At 47.7% G+C, this 21381-nt stretch overlaps 8 protein-coding genes across 8 annotated transcripts; 3 read left to right on the top strand and 5 right to left on the bottom strand.

Moving 5' to 3' along the window:
• Positions 1-6: 6 nt before the first annotated feature.
• On the bottom strand, positions 7-880 carry RhiXN_09435 (uncharacterized protein; the record flags this gene model as incomplete). The annotated part of the gene is made up of 3 exons (XM_043329251.1): positions 7-405; positions 452-720; positions 766-880. The coding sequence occupies 3 exons, from the start codon at positions 878-880 to the stop codon at positions 7-9; spliced, it is 783 nt and encodes a 260-aa protein (XP_043180697.1).
• Positions 881-1361: 481 nt separating this feature from the next.
• On the bottom strand, positions 1362-3354 carry RhiXN_09434 (Transposase family tnp2; the record flags this gene model as incomplete). The annotated part of the gene is made up of 5 exons (XM_043329250.1): positions 1362-2393; positions 2471-2573; positions 2629-2725; positions 2788-3036; positions 3090-3354. The coding sequence occupies 5 exons, from the start codon at positions 3352-3354 to the stop codon at positions 1362-1364; spliced, it is 1746 nt and encodes a 581-aa protein (XP_043180696.1).
• Positions 3355-3683: 329 nt separating this feature from the next.
• On the top strand, positions 3684-10890 carry RhiXN_09433 (glycoside hydrolase family 3 protein; the record flags this gene model as incomplete). The annotated part of the gene is made up of 24 exons (XM_043329249.1): positions 3684-3795; positions 3897-3984; positions 4049-4071; positions 4127-4594; positions 4642-4889; positions 4937-5053; positions 5110-5230; positions 5278-5624; positions 5768-5968; positions 6020-6100; positions 6147-6257; positions 6303-6474; positions 8090-8173; positions 8224-8333; positions 8383-8757; positions 8811-9452; positions 9508-9806; positions 9859-9873; positions 9927-10047; positions 10093-10208; positions 10261-10311; positions 10367-10428; positions 10480-10598; positions 10657-10890. 24 exons carry the CDS (start codon positions 3684-3686, stop codon positions 10888-10890), a joined length of 4317 nt encoding a protein of 1438 aa, XP_043180695.1.
• A 614-nt stretch (positions 10891-11504) lies between these two features.
• RhiXN_09432 (Ser/Thr-rich protein T10 in DGCR region) lies at positions 11505-12659 on the bottom strand (the record flags this gene model as incomplete). The annotated part of the gene is made up of 4 exons (XM_043329248.1): positions 11505-11856; positions 11906-12340; positions 12397-12567; positions 12616-12659. 4 exons carry the CDS (start codon positions 12657-12659, stop codon positions 11505-11507), a joined length of 1002 nt encoding a protein of 333 aa, XP_043180694.1.
• An 85-nt stretch (positions 12660-12744) lies between these two features.
• RhiXN_09431 (RNA recognition motif protein) lies at positions 12745-14851 on the bottom strand (the record flags this gene model as incomplete). Its single annotated transcript, XM_043329247.1, has 4 exons — positions 12745-13254; positions 13304-14161; positions 14212-14754; positions 14807-14851. The coding sequence occupies 4 exons, from the start codon at positions 14849-14851 to the stop codon at positions 12745-12747; spliced, it is 1956 nt and encodes a 651-aa protein (XP_043180693.1).
• Positions 14852-15777: 926 nt separating this feature from the next.
• On the top strand, positions 15778-17161 carry RhiXN_09430 (peptidyl-Lys metalloendopeptidase; the record flags this gene model as incomplete). Its single annotated transcript, XM_043329246.1, has 7 exons — positions 15778-15856; positions 15908-15984; positions 16035-16271; positions 16325-16524; positions 16575-16853; positions 16912-17073; positions 17134-17161. The coding sequence occupies 7 exons, from the start codon at positions 15778-15780 to the stop codon at positions 17159-17161; spliced, it is 1062 nt and encodes a 353-aa protein (XP_043180692.1).
• Positions 17162-18072: 911 nt separating this feature from the next.
• RhiXN_09429 (rhamnogalacturonate lyase) lies at positions 18073-20297 on the top strand (the record flags this gene model as incomplete). Its single annotated transcript, XM_043329245.1, has 13 exons — positions 18073-18199; positions 18252-18412; positions 18465-18588; positions 18666-18796; positions 18863-18929; positions 18977-19003; positions 19059-19509; positions 19571-19581; positions 19641-19659; positions 19714-19794; positions 19843-20043; positions 20095-20111; positions 20170-20297. 13 exons carry the CDS (start codon positions 18073-18075, stop codon positions 20295-20297), a joined length of 1545 nt encoding a protein of 514 aa, XP_043180691.1.
• Positions 20298-20594: 297 nt separating this feature from the next.
• On the bottom strand, positions 20595-21002 carry RhiXN_09428 (endoribonuclease L-PSP protein; the record flags this gene model as incomplete). The annotated part of the gene is made up of 1 exon (XM_043329244.1): positions 20595-21002. One exon carries the CDS (start codon positions 21000-21002, stop codon positions 20595-20597), a length of 408 nt encoding a protein of 135 aa, XP_043180690.1.
• Positions 21003-21381: the final 379 nt, after the last annotated feature.

The following is a 21381-nucleotide window of genomic DNA, read 5'->3' as shown; positions in this document are numbered from 1 at the left end:
CAGCAGTTAATTTGCCCATCCATCTTCATTGTCCGAGTCATGCTCGTCCACCCGGAAGTCCGTGCGGCAAATTCCTCCACTACGATCAATGATTACCCATTCTCCTGCCTCCCGTGTTGCCCGTGTGAATACGCGCCCAGCGACGTTCTTGACAGACGTGATGTCAAGAACGAACGATCGCCCAAATTTTGTGAAGGAGATCCTTTCCTCGGCGGCATCTCCCTCTACATCCTTTGCCTCGGTGATATGTGCAAGGACGTGTGTTGTGGGGGCGTCAATTTCGTTTTCTTGGTCGGTGGGGAATGTGACCGCGAGAATAAAGTCAAGGCGGCCGTAACCGGTCACACCAATCATGTTAACGGTTGCATCAGGGTCGTTCTCGTTCTCATCTCTCTGAAATGTAAACTAACACAAAATTAATACAAAATAATAACGGTCATGGGTGACTTACACGAACAAAAGACGAGTCGCGTTTGCCATAAATAGACGAGGGATTGCATGCAACGGCCGAACGGATACAATCACCCCCGTCACCTATTCGGAGCTTTCCCCAGCGTTCGCATCGCTCCGGTAAGTACGCAAGCCACCCGTGGTATGTAAGACGAGGTAGCTGCCGAAAGTTGTTGGTGCGAAAGTACCTGGCAACATGTTGGCGGATGGTGCCTTTGAGACGAAACTCGCGGAGGCGGGGGAATCGAAGGATGATATCGTGCTGTTCATCTATCAAGGTATGAGTACCCGAAATTAATCCATAAATTTACTCACATTCGGGGTACATAAATTCCATTCGACTGATCGGAGCCGGCGCATCGTTCTTGCCAAAGAGCAGTGCCTTTCGAATGCTTGGGAATCGATTCGCTATTGCGGCGATTTGGCCCATATGAAGGACATGTTTGCTGATTGTCACATATGGTACTACTTTGGACTTGGCGCAAAAAGTGACTTCACGGCAGTATCGCTCCATACAAAATGACCATGCGACCCAGACAGGCCCGCAGCGGAGAACATCGTCGGCGACATGAAGAAGCGCATGTAGAGTTAGTTTACAGACACACAGCCTGTCGTATTTATATTGATAATAATATCTATTAAGAACATTAGTCTTGCAAGTGAGCAAAATTCAAGACTTACTCTTCGAAACCCTTGACGTAATGAGCAATCTCGTCTCTGAGTTGCTCTATTCAAGCTGTAGTGTTAGTAACTGAGGTAAGACACTTCATGATCTCCACAAGCTCCAGGTAATGTTTGTAGTATTTCTTGGCAAGCCGTCCACGTAGAACTACTGGTCCAATAAAAACTAGCCAGAAAGCCCAAGTCTTGCCGCAAAAAACTGCTTGGCTAGTCTGAATGTTAGGCAAGGGTCAAATGAATGCGGCAGGTAGTGTTTTTGAAGCCTCTTTGGTCTCAAGTCCAATAGCGGCCCAGTCGTCAGCAGATATCAAATAATCCTTGTTGCCAGAATCATCAATGCCGTGACAAGATCCAGTCCAAAGTGAGATAAGTTCACGGCCATGATTGAGAAGAAACAAGTGAAGGTATTTGTGCGGGTACAAGTCAGGCCAACAAATTGAGGGAATGCGGTCAAGGATTGAATGGTTGATGAGTCCGTAGTTCTTAGACAAGGCATCACGTTGGCGCTTTGTGTTGGCAGCATCCATTTCTCCAAGTTGGTCAGCAATCCTAGCTTTGGTGCGGAGAGGGAGATTGAGTGGGTTGTACAAAGGAATTGTATTGGGCGGGAAATCCTGTGGGTCAGGTCTGCCGTCTGGGATTGCGTTGGGGTAGTTGGCTGGGTTAGCAAGAGGGATGTAATAACCCTTGCGGCAGGTATGATAAACACCAATGGCCTCGCACGCGCAACAAGGAACCTTGCCGTTTGGTCCTTTCATTTGGGTCACGTGCTTGATTGCCTGCATGTTGCCCAAAATGAGAAAAGCATGGGCCCGTAACTTGAACTGTTCCTGCCTAGTGACGTTGTAAGTCTCAACCCCACAAGCCTGTTTGATCGCCTCCCCCACAAACGGCTCCAGGTACGAGTCAAAATCCTTCAGCTGGTTTGGTCCAGGGATAACGCCCAGGGGAATCAAATTGCAAAGCTTAACACGTTTGCTTGCAGGGAGATTTAAATTGATGGCCATAATTGGCCAACAAGTACTTTTCTCAGAATGCGCCTGCTTGAATAGGTTGACGCCATCTGTCATGACCGCATAGGCAATGTCACAAGATCCATGAAAATACCGGACTCCCAAGTCCTCACCTTTGACAATAATGTTACTTTCACACAGATCTTTATAGCGTTGCAAGTCAATGTAATCATCCATCCGGCCTTCTTCCTGTGTATAGTTGGCTTGATAATACATTCTCTTAATCATCTCCAGGTTGTTGAAATACCCCTGGAATCAAGGGGTTGTTGGGAGATACTCAAAAACCTGGCATGGTCTTCCCTTTGAGTCATAGCGCGGCTCCTTACATGTAGAGCATATATCCTTGTTGGCGTAGGGTCCAGTGAATGCGTGACAGACATTGATGCAGCAGTCAATTGGTTGAGGGGATATCCCAGAAAGAATAGCAAGCTTTTGGTGTAAGCAATAGGCTGAGAGCAAATAGATTTTTTCCCAAAATGAATACCAAATATGTTTGTAGTTGCGCTGCAAGATGTGTCCAAACAGTTGTATAGCCATCATCTTGATGCTATCCATTTCTTCCTTGGTAAGAGTTTTGGCAACTGGTAATTGTAATTGTAAGATATTGCGTGCAAGAACTAAAAAAAGGAAAAAGAAAACTTACTAATGTTGTCCATTTCAAGAGTGTCTTTGTCAAACCAACAATTGTACTTGCAATAATCCTCCTCTGTGATGTGTGCAAATCCATCCTTGTCAGGGGGTTCCTTGTTGTTGGGCGGGGGAGTTGGCGTTTGCAAGGGAATGCAAACAGGGTTGTTGATATTGTGCCAATTGGCATGCAAGTCCTCCAACTCAGACAGCTTGCTGTCAAGGTGTGCACCCATGTATGCATCAATATCATTAAAGCTGTTGTCTGAATTCAAAATATAATGCAAATTTAGCTGCATACATTTGCAAAATACTAACCTCCGAGCCCTAAATCCCCTCCATGGTCTTTGTACTGATGCGCATTATGCATCGTATGGTCAATATCCATTCCATTCTCACTATTTTCAGCGTTGTCCTCATTGTCTTCAATGTTGCCTGCACGCAAAAGTTGGTCTAGCCGCTGGGCTTTGGCTAGATGTTGATAGCGGGTGCGTATGTGGCACTCATGGGGGGTAGTACCATACTTATTTATTCCACAGTAACACCAAACACGCTCTCCAGTGACTGCTCTACGGTTGGGCATGTTGCGGTTGGACTTAGTGAAATTTGTTGGTTGTGGTCACATGCTGATGGAAATTGCCAATTCCTTGCGCTCATTCGACCGCCACCCTCCTTGCACCCTCTTGCTCTTAGCCACCACTAGCCGCCCCCCGTTCTACTCCCCCAGCCAAAATTGCTCAAAATTGGCTTATACCAATAGATAAAGTGGCTTGAATTGTTCTCCATTATCATCCAATAGCCCCCCTACATTTCCAACGCATCCCATATTGTCCAGTTGCAAAGACTGGGTAAGTGACATTTCACCAATTTCGTAATTTCTACTAATATGATCTCTTTATTCTAGTATCTACAATGTCTCAAGACATCCTAGCATTGTTATCAAAGTTTGCAGCTAACCCTGATCTCCTCCCACAGTTCCAGGCGTTCCTTGAGGCACAGGGCGCCGCAAAGTCATCAGTCCCTGGTAAGTACATTGTTTAGTACATTGAAAACAGCTATTCAACGTTGTAGAAGGTGGATATATTTTATCTAGATTTATTACGCATTTTTAACCCCCAACCCCAGAGTCTGGCCCACCCGCGGGCCCATCAATCCCCAATGCGGAAGAGACACAAGGCCAACCAACCACACGTAATCAGTGCTTGACACCTTGGTAAGTATCTAAATACCGTATCTATTGAGCTGGACAGCTAATCACACAATCTGGTAGTCAAAAGTCACCTCCCCGGCGCTCTATCAAGTAAGTACTAGCATATATTCTGGCATGCTAACTTGTCAATTAATTAACTTAACAGGGATCACAAAAACACGCAAAATCCATATCCTTCCCCTTCCGTCAATACTTCCATTTGGCATTCTTACCACTCCAACTCTTGCTCTCTCACTCACAATCATGCTTGTTCTCCAGCTTGTTCTCCAGCTCATTATCCGGCTTGTTCTCCCACTTGTAATTGTACTTGGTCTCCGGCTTTTGATTGTGCCCGGTCTTGCTGTTGTGATTGTGGTTGCGCCTGCCCCCACTCCCGCTCCCGTTCTTGCTCTTGCTCTTGGACCCGTTCTTGCTCTTGCTCTTGGACCCATTCTTGCTCTTGCTCTTGTGTCCGGTCTTATACTCACAATTGCGCCCCCGCCTGCTCCCGCTCTTGAGAGGGCCCTTATCATCACTCCAGCAACCAGCCTACCACTGAGACCAAGAAGCCAAGGGGCTGGGGCAAAGCAGATTATTACAATCAAATGCCAACATCTTATCAGAAAGGAGGCGGGTCAGAGGGCGGCAGACGTGGTGGACGCGTCTATGAATTTGTCAAAGGTGCCAAGGTCATCAAAGCCACTTTCCTCAAGCGCATGTCCCGCCAGGAGGCACACAAATTTATAGTCAAGCATGGTCACCCTTTTGGACACAAATACAACATGTACTTTAATCCATACGGATATGTGCCCAAGGATCCAAAGGCAGTTGCGCGCATACATCAGCCCCCTGGTGAGTGTGGTGTTGACTGGCAGCTACTCTATGCAATGGGTTGCCGTGGAGACTATGACTTGTATAACAGCACGCGGGTAAGTCACACATTGGTCAAATGTATTGACTGACCCACTTGTTATAGGGAAAGATCCGGGCTGTGGCAAAGGCATTTGCATGTAGGATTGTGGAGCGCAGGCAGCTAGAAACAATAACTTGGGGTGACTTTGGTTCAAGCAATTGCAAGGAGTTCTATGATGGAGTAAATTATATATTTATTTGCTTCATTCTTGACACTCTGACTATTATATTTTTTAGTGTTATAAAGCTTGTCCATGGCTCTTCCATTTCCGGGGCGAGGCGAACAACGACTGCTGGGTGGCTCGATTGGTCATCCAGCAATATTTAGTTCAGGCCAAGGGATACGACCCAAAGCGAAGTAAGTGGCCGTGCATCTTATCTAATCATTGCTGACGTACGCTATAGCAAAACCCAGGGAACAGGACGACAATCTTCGTCGGAATGCATCCAAACTTGCGCATAAGGACGTAATCCCACCCAAGGACGAGGACCCGTACTATATCAATGTGCCAGAAGGGGGCTACGGCAATGGGCCCAAGCGGTTGGCGAAATTCAAGCGCTCTGATTCACCCTCTTGCGGGCGATCCTTGTCCACCCAACTGCCTCCCTCGACTTCGTCCTCGAATCGCCACGCTCGTCGGGCAGACAAGGTCGTTTCGGAGGAAGAAGCTCGCGCTACGGCGTCCAAGTCCAGCGCATCAACAACGAAGCCTGCAGCACAGCAGGGAAATAAGCAAAAGGCAAGTGTTGGAGTATACTTTTAATAAATTCTAACTTGACATCTAGGTCCTTCGCAAGAGAAAGCGAGTTGTAGAGTCATCGGACAGTGAATCGGAGCAGGCAAGTTAATTGAATGTAAACGTATACGAGTGTAACTAATAATTTACACTTCAAGGAGCCCGCTGCAAACGCAAATTCCCCGCCCCCGGCAAGCCCCCCGTCCCTCGACTCCCCCAGAGACCGCCCATCCCCGTCTCCGCCCCAGGATAGCCCCCCGTCCCCGTCTCCGCCCCCACCCCCGGCAAGGTCCCCAACAAAGACGCCTCGCTCAATCGTTGAGGTGGTTCTTCGGTCGCCAGCCCCGGTCAAACCCATGGTATGTCTTAGTTCTTGGTCGAAATCGAGCTGATCGTGCCACCATCCCAAGGAGCCCTGCCGAAAGGAGCCGTCAAAGCCTGCTGCCGACCCCAAAGAAACGCGGCGACTGAAGCGCAAGGCCGAAAACGATGTAAGTTCATCATGCTACCAAAACAATCACTTACGTTTCCTTGTAGCGAGATGAACCTGCCACAAAGAGGCAGCAGCCAAGCCGCGTCGTGGAGCCGGCCGTGGACAAGAAGGCCGGGGAGCAGGGGCCATCGAAGCGAAAGATTCGTCCAAGAATGGTAAGCATATAGTCTCAGTTATTCGAGTATTAACATTGTTTCAAGCGCCCGAAACGCGATCCCACCCCCGAACCCGAACCCAAGTCCCAGCTCCCCCCACCCCCGCCTCCGAATCCGCCCCAGCAGCCCCAGCCCCAGCCCCAGCCCGAGGGAGGTAAGGAACATCCCGATGGTGGAGACGGTGCCTCATCCACCAAGCCCTCGGCCCCCAAGCCACGTGAGTCGACGCCTGCTTCCGATTCACCGCCCACTCCCAAGCAGACCAAGAGAGGGCGATCCAGGAATATACCCGATGTAGGCGCCTCTATTTATCTTGTAAATTAGCTAATTCGTCCACCAGGAGGAGAGCCGAGTCGTCAAAGTGACGAAAATGACGATACGCACTCGCCGTGATGGACTTCGCACCCGCGAATGAGTGGATTATCGCTAAGCCAACTTCGCGGTGCTGGCGACAAGGCGATGAGCTCAACGGACTCATGATATTATATGCAATTGTACGACTTTTTTCGTGTGTGGCTGACCCGTGAATGTATGACCATTGAACCAATTAACGTGATTAATTTTAAGTACCCCGTCTAAGCTACTAGCTACGTGCACACGATCGTGTGACATTTAAGTGGTAAGGAGGTGTAATCCAATATGGAATTATAAGAAGGTGGAGTACTAAAAGGGTGACACTCCGATAAAGTACGCCCCATACGTAAACTTAAGTACTTAATCTAGTAAAATTTTAAAGCAGTTACCACCTTGTATTTTAAGCCGGTTTCTTTTCACAGTGGCTAGTGGGGGTATATTTTCTATGGTTACACGGTAGAATAATGAAAGAGAATTTCCTCCGCCAAATCCATCGGATCTCATGAGCCCGAAATGTTAGAGAAGTGTAAGCAAGATGCCCATGATGACTTTGTTTATACTTCGCGAGAACTATTGTCTCGCGAGTTCCGCCGGATTCTGTAGAGGAGCACCATCGGATAACTTGGCGTCATAAGTTTTTGTTCCGGCTATCAACTCTAATAATTTATCGAACCATATGAGTCTTAGAAACCTTGATCTCGCCTCGTGTGCGTGTGTGCAACTATTACAATTAACTTGATCTGATTATCCATGATCACATATCCCTGATTTTCATTATATTCAATAAGCTTGACCCAGAGATCGCATCACTCCAACATGAGACCGAGCCAGGTGATCCTTGTACCTTGAAACTCATTAATACTCCGGCTCTCTTTTAATAGAATTTGTTTTCTCTATTAGGCCTGCTTGGACAATCGGGTATACTTCCCAACTCCAGTGTAGAGACAGCCGGCAATTTTAGAATTTGGCTAGATCTAATTAAGGTACCGTTTAGAATGCGGAGGGGTCTCACAATATCCCAGCATTTCAGCGATTGGTAACCAATCTCATTCTCAGGCAAGGGGACACTCTAAATCTTCCGCCTAGGCGAAGAGTTCCAGGCCGTGTGATGTATCAGATGCTGCGTCTGGAATGCTAGTCGCATGCCTTTATTCCATATGGCCGCCATTGTGTCGTAAAATGTGGACCGTGGGCAGAATACGTATGGTGCAGTAGGCGTATAAATTGGCGAGGCAACTTGCCCTCAAAGTATCAACGCCTCTGAAGATTACTCTCTCCCACAGTTAGCCAAGTTTTTCTTAAAATAAAAGCTCGTCCACAATGCGCGGGGCCATATTAGCGGCATCTCTGACTCTCTATTTCAACTGTTCGTTGGCACACCAACTGGAACGAAGGCAGTCAACAAATGGAACATGGTCGGGTCGTGAGTAGAATTCAATCAAACACAGGGACTCCATTGAAGTGTTATACTATTGCAGCTCTTGCTAATGGCGGTAGCGCTTGGGAAAGCGCATTCGCAAAAGCAAAAGATATAGTTTCTCAGATGACATTGGAAGAAAAGGGTACGTCGTGCTATCAGAAAATATAGTCATCCCCTAACAAGCTCGTATAGTTAACATTGTGACGGGCATTGGGCATTTAAGTCGGTGCGCAGGAAATACTGGCGCTGTTCCACGCCTCGGTATCCCAGCACTTTGCATGCAGGACGGGCCTGCCGGGGTGGTGAGTGTTTTGGGTTTATTTCTTTTATTATTTTTAACCTCCTTGTTAGCGTCCCGCAGATTTTGCATCCCAATTTCCTGCTCAGGTCACCGTTGCTGCTACATGGGACCGCGATCTAATCTATGATCGGGCAGTAGCTCTCGCTGCCGAATTTAAAGGAAAAGGCGTCCACGTTATGTTGGGTCCTGTAACTGGCGGACCACTTGGCCGATCTCCTTTAGGTGGTCGTAATTGGGAAGGATTCAGTGCAGACCCATATCTATCTAGTGTTGGTTCCTATCTTTCCGTCAAGGGTACTCAAGATCAGGGGGTTGTTGCAACAAGCAAACATTATTCGGTATATGAGCAGGAAACGAACCGTAACCTGAATGTTCCAATCCCTGGAGCAAAAAACCCTATTCCCATCTCTTCGGATGTTGATGATGTATGCTCTATCTTTGATTTTGCGTTCCCTGATTCTCACTAGGAGTCATACAGGCTACGTTCCACGAGACTTACCTGCTTTCGTTTGCTGAAGCGGTTCGTGCCGGCTCCGGATCTATCATGTGCGCATACAATCGCGTCAACGGGTCTCATTCCTGTGAAGATGATTATACCCTTAACAAGATTCTGAAGGGGAAACTCAACTTTCAAGGATATGTGATGTCTGACTGGTTTGCTCAGTGGAACAATGCCGATTCTGCTCTCGGTGGTATGGATATGTCCATGCCTGGTACCGGTTTTTGGGGTTCTGCCCTTGTCTCGTTGATCAACAACGGGACTGTCCCCACTGCTCGACTCGATGATATGGTGCACCGTATTCTGACCCCATACTACGCACTTGGTCAAGATGAGGGTTATCCTTCCGTCCAGTACAATACTAGTGGCATTAATGCGGGCCAGTATTTGACCCTCAACCCTGGGAACACTAACATCGATGTCCAGGCCGACCATTATAAGGTCATTCGGAAGATCGGCCAAGATAGCGCGACCCTTTTGAAGAATTTACAAAATAATGGAGGCGGCCTCCCGCTCAAGACACCCAAATTCCTATCAGTTTTTGGACAGGATGCCGGTCCCAACCCGGATGGGCTCTTGTCCTGTGGTGTCTTCAATCAATGTCCAACGGGTCACTTCAATGTTCGTGATTTTCTTTGAATTTTTCGTACGTAATTGCTTTAATATCGTATTACAGGGCACATACAGCATTGGTGGCGGATCGGGGAGCGCATACGCGCCATATATTGTAACTCCACTCGAAGGTATACAGGCACGGGCAAAAGCAAATACCACACAGGTCAATTGGATGTTCAACGACCTGGATCTGGAAAAAGCTGCCTTAAATGCGGCTATTGCCGACACATCAATTGTTTTTACCTATGCCTACCAGCTGGAAGGCCTCGACCGCGACAATCTCACCTTATGGAGCAACGGAGACGAACTTATTAATATTGTTGCAGCCCAGTGTAACAATACGATCGTGGTTATTCACTCGTAAGTGCTCCCACCTATCGTTTTTGGGCTTCATACTCAAGCGAGGCTTCAGTGGAGAAGCAGTCTTGTGAGTCCACACCGTTCAACATACACATGTGCTTGTGGTGACCTTGTTTCAAGGATGGAGAACTGGATCAGCAACCCAAACGTTACGGCAGTAGTTTTTGCGTATTATCCTGGGCAGGAAACTGGAAATGCAATTGCGAGTGTACTGTATGGCGAGGTCAATCCATCCGGAAAGGTAGGCCAAACGCACTCATATAGTCCCTCTACTAACAGTATTCAGCTTCCATTCACCATCGGGAAAGCATTATCTGACTACTCTCCCAATGGTATTGCCAGTGGAAATAGCGACGATCCTCACGTTGTGTTCGAGGAGCGCAATTTGATCGACTATCGTTGGTATTTAACTCACCTGGTGATAACAGTGGTCTTGGATTCTAAAGTATAACAGGTTTGACGCAAAAAATATCACTCCTCGCTTCGAGTTTGGGTTTGGGCTGAGGTTAGTGATATTTATCTACGGTTGGCTAGCCCATATACTCATGTGTTTCGGACAGCTATACAACCTTTGAATATAGTGGTATTAAGATCAATTTAACACCTGAAAAGCCAACGGATGGTAAAACTAATTGACTCGGTGTAGGAAGAGTTACTAATTTATTGATCGTAGGCATCCAGCTTACAAACGAGCCTTTTGATGGCAATGCTACCCTATACGATGTAGCATACACTGTGACGGCAACTGTGAAAAATACTGGTTCGCCAGCTGGGTGCGAGGTTGCCCAACTAGTGAGTTTGGAAATGCTATAATCTCACACCTGTACAGATTTTGACAAGTTGTCAACAGTATCTCTCTTACCCTGCCACTCAGACTAGCCAGCCGGTGCGTTCCCTACGTGGTTTCGACAAGTTGTGTATAGACGGGGGGAAAGAGAAGACTGCCACGTTCAAGTTGCGACAGAAGGACCATGCAGTATGGGATGTGGTTCGACAAACCTGGACGATTCCGAAGGGAGAGTTTACTGTACATGTGGGGTCAAGTAGTCGAGCCTTACCATTGCGAGCAAGCTTTACCAGCTGAGGACCCAATCCGAACCCAGTCATGCATGCATGTAACGCATCAAATAGGGGCATTATGAAATAAACCTATTTACCGCCATCACTTTTGTGTGATTAAACCATCATCATCTTTTATCCCCATGCAAATCCGGATTACTCATGGCAACCGCCCTTGACTCTTTCTAGTAAGTTTATACAGCTGTGAACTTCGTGGCATCTCTCCCTATGATACGTACTGTCAAATCGTCCTGTAGTGCTGAACGACATCCTCACCGGGAACACCACTTTCTTTCATTGCAGCAGGTAGATGAATGGACTTAAGGGCTGTTCTCGCCGGTTCAGCACCCGTCTATCAATAATCGTATTGGATCCACGACCCTGTTCAAACTAAACTAGCTCTCGTATTAATAATCTGAGATATGGGCTTATGATTACATGTTAGCCGATATTACGTGAGGCCGTAAGGCCACATTAAGGAGAAGGTGGTTCTCTGGCATTTTCTAGCCTGCAAGAGTTGAGGTATGGGCCGCTGCTCCATACGATAGGACTTCCTGCGTAAATCAGTCTAAATTCAAACTCGTTATAGTTATGGCTACTTTTACATTAATGATAACACCCTGTCAAACGAGGAGGTCCTTACTCCACCCCTTCTCTTCCAGGTTTGAGGTCAAAGTCAAACCGCCTTTGCGATCCAGATCCGGAACATTTCACTAGCTCTCCAATATCGCTCTGCTGTACCCATACATCCCTCTCAACAAACGTCGCGCGCCCATCCCTTCTCACAAGGATAACACTCGTAAGACGAGTACCGTAGTAATCTTTTCGATTCTCCGAGCTTAGTGCTGGAGCAGCATCAGCCGATGCTGGTAGTTCGCTGCTCGAAGGATTAATCGTCTTTGACCACGCGCCTGGTTCTACTGGGATAGGAGGGACACTGATGGTCATTCGAAGACCATAGCGTGTCGTCGGCCTTTTTGGGTTCTCCACGCTCCAAGGATCATCAAGTGACAAGTGTGAACATCTGCAAGACAACACACCTCATGATTTGACATAACGCTTCGATAAGTCCATCATCATCCAGATCCTCCAGATTTACAGTCTCATCGAACAGTTTTCTTCCTTCCGATACTTTTGGCCACTCGTTCTCATCGGAGGTTTCACATGCACTATCGTTGGAATTGGACAATCCACAGGACAAACACTCCCTATTTGAGAGAGATCGACTTGTGATTTCTCCACCCGCTTGCGAGTTAGTGACCATGACCCCACGATAATCGACTCGGTCGGTGGAGATCGTGGGGCTGGCGAGGAGTAAATTGAATCCTGCGTATGATCGTTGTTGAGATACGAGCGTCTTGACATAGGATGATATGCGGTCCGCGGTTTCGTTGGTCGGGGACAGGGTTAAGAAGTTAGAGGTGAGCTCCCCTCGAGACGAACTGTATTTTCCAACTGGTTCGGTGATGTTCGTGCTGCACAATTACGGGTGTGTAAATCTACTGATGTATAGCTGGGATCGATAACTTACAGAAGGGCTACGTCCCCTTTTCTGTTGATGCCCAGCCAAGTCCCTCCCGCTATAGCATCCCGCCCCGAAAGTACATATTTCTCATGGCCAGTGTCGGAGTCGTCAAAATTGTGCCAATTGGCCGGTATAGTGGGTCTGGATAAAAATTCATCTCGATTGGCAGCAATAATTCTGTCCGCTATTTTAGGTTATCGGTTGCTACTAAACGTCAGGACGTACAATGCGTATCGCGGATGGGCAAGAGTCCAAAAGGCAAGGCACATCGTAATCAAAAGGGGTTCTCTCGATCTGTAGATCACGCGCAAGGGGTGGCTGTGATAAGAACCAAACATAGCTATTCAGAATATTCTATTTTTTGACATTTTTCTTCAAGAGAGCCTTGTCGCTGCGTTCCCTCTTTCCTGACTTTCCAACTTTTGGCTTCTTGGATTTGGGTGCCCCCGGTCGACCCCCAAGTATATTCGCTTTGCTGCTGGATGCCTTTCGGGCCCCCCTTTCGGACACGATCTTGGCCTTTTTCTTCGCCAAGCGGCGTGCAACTCGGTCTGCGTCGCTGGCCTTGACAGATTTACGTTCTTCTTTTGATAAAGAGCGGATGCGCTCGCCAAGGTTAGGATCAGCGCGAGGAAGAATTGGTTTGGATGGAGTTGGCCGTGCTTTTTGACGATCTGATTTCTGATTCGACTCCCCTTTGGATGCTATTTTGGGCTCCTTGGGTTTGTCGCCAGCAGAAGATGGTTTGGTTTTCGGGAGGGAAACACCGGGAATAGTCTTGCATCGCTGAACACGCAGCTTGCGTTTAGCCAATTTAATTGTTCCAGGCTCCAGAGCAAGGATCTCGTCCACCGATGCACGGTCCTATCTAATTATGAGTTGCTGAACGAAATTAATTTGAGAATGTGCTCACGATAAATTGGACGTAACCGAATCCTTTACCCAACTGGGTATCCTTGTCCCTGATGATTCGCACACTCTTGACCCATCGCTTGGAAGTCACAGGGCGATCCGTGGCAGCGGTAGGCTTGACGATACCTTGGTCCCCATCCTTCTCGCCCGCTTCCCCTTCGTCTCCGCTTTCCTCACTCCCACTCTCCTTTTCGCTCTCATCTCCGCTCCCGTCTTCCTGGCCCCCCTCGCTCTCTGAATCTGAATCATCTCCCTGCGCATCCGACTTTCCCCTTTCTTTCTCCACCAAATTTTCAAACATCTCCCTCAATGCATCTTCGTCCGTCTCGAAATCCAAATTCCCGACAAAAATCATCGTTCTCGGGTCCTGTTTGTCCTCCTCCCTTTTCCCTACACGGTCGACCCTCAATACCCGCTCCATAAACTTCGACCCGTTACATGCTATCACAGCTCTTGCGGCCACCTCTGTCGGATCCCAAGCAGGTTCACTCCCCTCCACCGGATTGGGGTGCGCAAACACTACATATGCACTCGAAGAAGACTTGGCAGAATCATGCAGGGCCCCCGTGATATAGGCCGTTTTCTTTTTCTGTGCCGGAGTTTGGAATATTTTGTGCGTTGGGTCCTCGGGGTCTTGGGTAGCTCTCCATTCGGCAGCGCGATTCCTGTTATGCTCGGATGAGGAAGTATTGGGTTTCGACTTGGAATTGGACGAGAGGGTGTCGGAGGGAAGTTTAGCGGTGGGTGTTTTGAATGCCACGCTCCTAAAGCGAGACGATTCGATAGCAGGTCGAGCAAGATCAGGGTATGAGGTGGTCAGACAGTTAAGGATATGTTTATGAAGGGATTTCTTGGCCGACTGTCCAATGGGATTAGGGTCGGTGAACAAGCACTTGTCGAGCAACTCACACTTTTCGCAACGCTAGCCGGAAGATTTCCAATAAAAATTGTACGAGCGTCTCTTTGGTCTGGTGTCTCGCCCTCGGGAACATATTTCTTCTTTCGAGGCCGCTCAGCTTCGGGTTTTTGAGTCAAGGATTCGTGCAGTGGGGGAGGAGCATCAGGATCTGAATCCGAGTCGGATTCCGACTGAGACTCAGCTCCGGCTTGCTCTTTCAAAGTACTTGGCTTGGCTTTGGGAGACGTAAGCTTTGAAGTCTTGGATTTTGTTGGGTTCGGCACAGTCGCTTTGCCTTGATGGTATGCATCCTCGACAACAGCGTCATCTTCTTCAGTCGAATCGTCTTTATCTTTTGATTTCTTCTTTTCCGCTTGACGCTCCGATGAATTTGGTTTCCGCCTTTTGGCACCAGACTGGTCTGAGAATCCGACTTTCTTCTCGTGTTTACGTTTCGTCGGCGCACTAGTTGAGGCTCGAAGACTTGGGGGAAGAGTTGGGACCGGTATGACAGTAGGCTGAGGAATAGGCTTCAAGGGAACAGAAGCTCCGGCCTGTATCGTATCGTAAGCATATGTACTCTGGGTTCAATATTCTTGAATTTACACTTGACTTGAAGAGTGCATCGAGCTCGGAATCAAAGCCAGCCATGGTCGACAGAAAATGGTTTAAAATTATATCACGTGCACAAGATCCACGACACTGCCACCAGTGTTTTCTAAATTAGTTTATATAACATTTGTGTCTTCTTTCAACGACCACTGATGATCATGGGAATCGTACCTCGCAATGTATCTGCAGTCGGTGAAGCATTGCATCCAGAGCATTTGTTATGACAACTCGTGTGCGCCATTTGTGCTTGAACTCGTGACAAGGAACCAAATTCCGCTTCCGGAGTGCACCATGTGCGTCCACAGTACTGTGCAGTATGAGACCGGCGCTTGAGACCGAATTGCCACTCACCGGCTGTCAAATCCCTGCAATTGATCTTATCATGGCGACCGTTTACGGAGGAATACTCGAGATGTAGGCCTACATCGAGTTCGACATCTTCTAAATGGTCTCAGGAATTACGCGCTCTTATCGTTCTCACATTCCATGTAACGCCATATTTCCAACCGTCGACGAAATTGGGGTATAAAAGTGGTATAACGCTTCTTATCGTTAACCAGCCGCTTCCGAAGAAGCATGTGCAACATCTTCCAAGCGGGCGCACATGATTTCCACACGCTTCGTCCCATATTTATCCCAGAAGTCTTGGCTCTCATCACGCACTCACCTGCATCATAGTAAGTAGGTCAAGCCGTTGCGCTTCGGCCGAAACACCGTTTTCTAACAAGTCACTATGACTGCTAGGAATCAAGCGCGGACTGTGTGCTTCACTCTATCGTTTCCACGGCACAATGCGTCTGTACTCACCTTCCTCGACATGTGCACACATTGAGGATTTCCAATGCTTCAATATTGTGCGTGTGGTCGATAAGCTGTTTGACCCATATAAATGCACTTGATTGGTACGAGGGGTCATTATCCAAATTTACTTCAGTTCACTTTTCTGTCCCATCGCCATTCACACCATGAAGTCTGCCGTTTCCACCGTTCTTCTTTCTGCTATGGCAGTCTCTGCCGCCCCTGGCCTCGTCCTTGACGTTGCTGGTTAGTAAACTCAAAATCGGGCCATTTCTGGGTTTAATCCATTTTATTTAGGCCCTTCCTCGGTTGTTGATGTTAATGGTCTTACCGTCAAGGCGACCCTGAAGAACACTGGCGACGTTAGTCTTAAGGTCAGTTTATTCCTATTTTTAATTGTCTATTTTGCTAACCTCTGCTATAGTTGCTGAATGATCCTCGTACCATTCTCTCCAAGGCCAGGACCAATACTTTCAGCATCTCCTCTGCATCTGGAAGCCCCAAATTCACTGGCCTCAAAGTCAAGTACGTTCCGTCCAAGGCCGCCGCCCTGAACTCGGAGACCGCCTTCACGGTTTTGGCTCCTGGCCAAAGCATCGAGGTTGAACACAGCTTGGCTGGCGTTTACAACTTCACCCAATCTGGCGAGGGTGCATACAGCGTACGTTTGCATTTCGACTAATGGTGATGATGCAACTCATTGACAGGCTACAGTTCGGCGCTACCAACGTCTTCAACTACGTTGACGAAGCTGGGGAGCTCAAGGCCATCGAGGCTTCGTCCAACTCTCACCAGTTCAAGCTCGCTGGGAAGCTCGCAGTCCCCCACGGTTATACCAACAGCATCTCCAAGCGTGCTGTGACCTACACCGGCTGCACTTCCACTCAGCAATCCCAGATTGCTACTGCTGCAAGGTGAATAACTTGCTAAACCTTTTCGTTCGTCATACTTAATAATTTCCTAGCTCGTCCAACACCTATGTGGCCAACGCCAACTCTTACCTCGCTCGCATCTCCTCTGGAACCACGCGCTACACGACCTGGTTCGGTACCTTCTCTACCTCTCGCTACAACACTGTCGTATCCCACTACAAGAACATCGGAACTGATGCGACAAGTACCAACTACGACTGCACTGCCTGCAAGTCTGAGCCCGGCATCGACTACTCTAGCACATTCGCCTATGTCAACCCGCCTTCGCCCGGCAAGATCTATCTCTGCGGTGCTTTCTGGTCCGCACCCAAGTGAGCTATATCCCTTTCCCTGAAATCTCAACTCCATTCTGACCACACTTTCGACTAGCACTGGTACTGATTCTCGCGCTGGAACCATTGTCCACGAGAACTCTCACTTTACTGTCAACGGCGGAACCGACGACCATGTTTACGGCCAGAGTTCCGCCAAATCTTTAGCCAAGTCGAACCCGGCTCAGGCGATCGATAATGCGGATAACCACGAGTACTTGTATGTCTTGGTTTATTCATAGCTATCCGACGCGTTACTTATTCTTCCCTCTTTTTTTAGCGCCGAGAATACCCCTGCTCTTTCGTAAATGTTATGATTAATGTGTATATCCGTGCCAATGGTCTGAATGAAAGTTTTGTTTTATACCTTCTGATCAGGAGTGACGAAAACGACTATGAGAAGCATAAGAGGTGTGGACAGTATAGTGCGAAAAACGGTAATCCGGCGTGAATGCAACTAGTTGATCGTATAAGAGTGCCCAGTTCTCACGCATACAGCCTTCGCAATTGGAATATGATACATTCTTTACAGCGAGTTTATGTGTGGCATTTTTGGTGACCATCAGATGGATCATCACGTGTCTCTCACGTACTCATCCCTACCACCATCTGGTTGTACCTACTACTTCGCTTCTCTTTTCATACGGCCCGGCTCCAAGACAGTTATGTGGTAAACGCTCGAGATCCATCATGCTAGTTTGCATATAAACCGTAGGCTTACGTTACTGGTTGGAGCATCAGTTTATCAATAAATCACGGGAGAATTGATCAGCAGAAGGAAACTATGATCGCGTAGTATCTGTCATCCAATTAGTCCGCCCGAAAAATACTGGTCTATGTGTATTCCGATAGTCTTCGTTCCCTTGCTGGAGCTCTGGTTACCGTTGACAGACAACATCTCCGGACTTCTGGGCTCAGTACGCCCAAGGAGCATAGGAACTTGGTCAAATGATTTGGTTTTGTCAACGAAGCCCGGAGTGGCCTGCTAAGTTTGGTTTAGCGGTAGCTACCTTTACGCTTCTCCACGGGTTCGAGCGACGTAACATCGGAAAATTAAACTTGAGTCGAGGTCGACCCCCTTGTGATCACTGGTCGAATGCGCCCGCGTTGACTGGGGGACTGCGCCGGTCCGAACCTGCCAGTGGGCCAAAGCGCGGGCCGCTGGCACTTATAAAGGCTTGGTAAACGGGATGTTATCTGCAACCAACTCGAACGAAAGATGAACTGGAAATCGGCTATTGCGCTCGCCTTTGCGGCTTGTACTCCCGGTGTCTTGGCCGCCTTTGGCGTGACCACCGGGTCTGGATACCTTAGTGTCGACACCGGAGGAGGACTCGTCTTTCGGGGTGAGTTAATACATAGACTCGGATATTATCGAGGTCTGAGCGATCGTGACAGTGTCAACATCGAGTGGAGATATTACCTCGTTAAAATACAATAATATCGAGTGCCAAGACTCTTCAAAATACACTCATATCGGCTCTGGTCTGGGTTCCGCCACAGTCTCTTACAAGATTTCTGGAAATTATGCGACCATCACGATTGCGACTAGCACTTTGGTAAGTGTATGAATGCGATCATGTAGTTCAAATAAACTGAACTCCTTGAAAGACACAATATTATGTCGCTGTAAGCGGACAAAGCGCAATTTACATTGGTACCTATACGACGGCTGAACCAAGTGTAGGAGAGCTGCGCTTTATTGCCCGGCTCTCCAAGTCCGCACTTCCCAAAGGTTATACCCAGTCTGAAATCAATGGCGAGTATGAATCTGTGAAATACACCATCTATGACACTGATTTGAGATTATAGGCGGTACGGCTATCGAAGGAAGCGATGTATACTCGCTCAATGGCCAAACACGCTCCAAATTCTTTTCCTCGGTTCAATTTATCAAGGATCAAGTTCACGGTGTTACCGGAAATGGTGTCGGTGTCTACATGGTATGTTTTCTTTCACTTCAGTTAATTAGTAATCGTGGGCCCAGTCTCTAAATCTTGTCAATGAAGGTCATGCCGGGTAATGCTTATGAAACTTCGGGTGGAGGACCTTTCTTCCGCGATATCAATAACCAAGGTAATTAGGGATCTTCTCGAAGCTATAACAACGCTGACAAATAGCAGGATCTTCCCAGCAGGAACTTTACTGGTGTAGGTTTTATAGCTTCTCTATGAATGCTAGTATTCTAACAAAACCTACACTTAGATATGAACTCTGGACACATGGTCACCCAGAGCTTCCGAACTGGGTTCTTTGGACCATATGCTATGGTCTTCACCTCGGGCAACGCACCTTCTGCCTCTCTCGATACCTCTTTCTTCGCGAACCTTGGTATCAAGGGATACGTTGCTGCCTCGGGTCGTGGCACTGTTAAGGGCACTGTCTCTGGTGTCCCATCTGGTTTTACCGCAGTTGTTGGTCTAGATAATTCCGCCGCTCAATACTGGGGAACCGTCTCAGGAACCTCTTACACGATCAATGGTGTCAAGCCCGGAACTTATAAGGCAACTTTGTACAAGAAAGAGTTGGAAGTTGGAACTGGATCGGTGACTGTAAGCGCCGGTGGAACTGCAACGCTAAACCTAGCTTCGACGGAGAGCATCAAATCGAATATCTGGCAGATTGGACTGCCGGACGGCACCCCCTCTGGATTTTTGTGAGTACTTTACCGTCCGAAAATCAATGAGGTATTACGCATACTAACTGATCACTTTTAGGAATGCTGATAGTAAGCCTAAATTTTTTAACAAACAGTGAGCATTATGCTAACGTATACGAATAATCCAGAGATTGAATCAATGCACCCGTAAGTTGGAACTGCATGACGTCCAGGATCTCCTAATCTCACGTGTTATATCAGGACCGATTCACGTATGAGCGGCTGGGGTCCTGTGACGTATACCATCGGAAGCTCTTCCCCATCCTCATTCCCCATGGCACAGTAGGCCTAACGCTCCAATTACTTAGATCAAGCTAATTCTGTGAGTAGATTTGTTGCAGTTAATAATCCTACGACCATCAAATGGACCGCCACTTCGTCTCAAATTGGCGCCCGTACCTTGCGAATTCGAACAACTTCGTCCTTTGCCGGTGGACGTCCCGCAATCAAGGTTAACAACTGGTCTTCTGCGAATCCCGCGGCGCCTACTAAGATTGATTCCCGGGGTGTGACACGAGGCACGTGGAGAGGGTAAGAGCATTCTGCTTTTTATGATTACTTAAATTAACCGTTTTGTGATAGATACAACCAACTTTACGGTACGTAGTTCTGTAACATAATGCCTAGTTAAGCGAATTGACGCATGCCTAAACTCAGAATACGCTATTCCCTCTGGTACTCTCGTTGCTGGCTCAAATACTATTACGATCTCCGTTATCAGCGGGAGCAGTGGAGATGCATTCCTTTCCCCGAATGTCGTCTATGACTCGGTGGAGCTTTATTAGGCGATTGAAATTGTACTTATTTTACCATGGAAATCAATGCTGCCTGGTCGGGTACCCGCGAGAAGTTAGTTCGTTCTTCTCATTGAATGAACCGTTACTCTGTGGCCCCTTGACGTTAAAATTGAATGCTAAATACTGGAAACAATTGGAATATATGCGCCATTTGGGGCGCTTCTTGGCTCACGTATATCAACTTTAGCTCTGAAAAAGCATCCTAATATCTTTTGAATATCTCAGATCTGCAGGTATACAAAGCACAGATCACAGCGTAAACTGATAACCCCATGAAATAACAGTTCAGAGACCTCCTCGATACGCTTCCACTTCAATCTCGATCTTCATCTCCGGAAAGGCTAGCTCGGCAACACCAATGCCTGTCAAAATAGGTCTGTGGTTTGGAATACGCTCCTTCAACTTCTGCACCGCATAATCCATTGTCTCGTGCATCGGACAGTGATATGTACGAATAGCATACACGTCCTCCCATCCACGCAAGCCTGCATCGCGCAAAGCCTTGTCGACATTATCAAACGCGAGGTCAACCTGTCCCTTCGGGTCATTGGGATCAATCTTCGAGCTAGTATCCCAACCGCCTTGACCGGAGATCTTGACAATGTCTCCTATGATGACGTTTTGGGAGTAGTGGTTCATGTCGCTAAGAGTGCGGCCCGCGCCTTCGTAGCTGTAATACTGAAGGTTTGACATAGCTCCAAGGACAGTCTGTATGGTTTATAGATAGCCTCGGCTAGATATCTCGATTATTATGATAAGGTTCGACGTGGTGTATGCAATTAAAAGGCTTACTAAAATCGATACCTCTCGGCCTTGAGTTATGGAGGGGTCAACTCTCCAGTTATCGGCTTTTATTCCAACGAAAGGAAGGCCACCTTTCCCGAGATATCCGGTATATGCTTGGCTCTATGCTTAGCTTTGTAATAATCAGCGGGCGGCTATGAATCTCCGCTAGCAAGCATCACTAATGCTTCATATTATTGGAGCTTTGGATCATAGTCACTGCCCCATCGATTGTAGATGACTTACGAACGCCAAGCTTGAGGCGCTGCTGGTATGATAATATCTCTTG

Source organism: Rhizoctonia solani, chromosome 5, assembly GCF_016906535.1.
Source record: "Rhizoctonia solani chromosome 5, complete sequence".
Classification (NCBI taxonomy): domain Eukaryota; kingdom Fungi; phylum Basidiomycota; class Agaricomycetes; order Cantharellales; family Ceratobasidiaceae; genus Rhizoctonia; species Rhizoctonia solani.
This window is presented reverse-complemented; position numbering and strand designations above follow the sequence as displayed.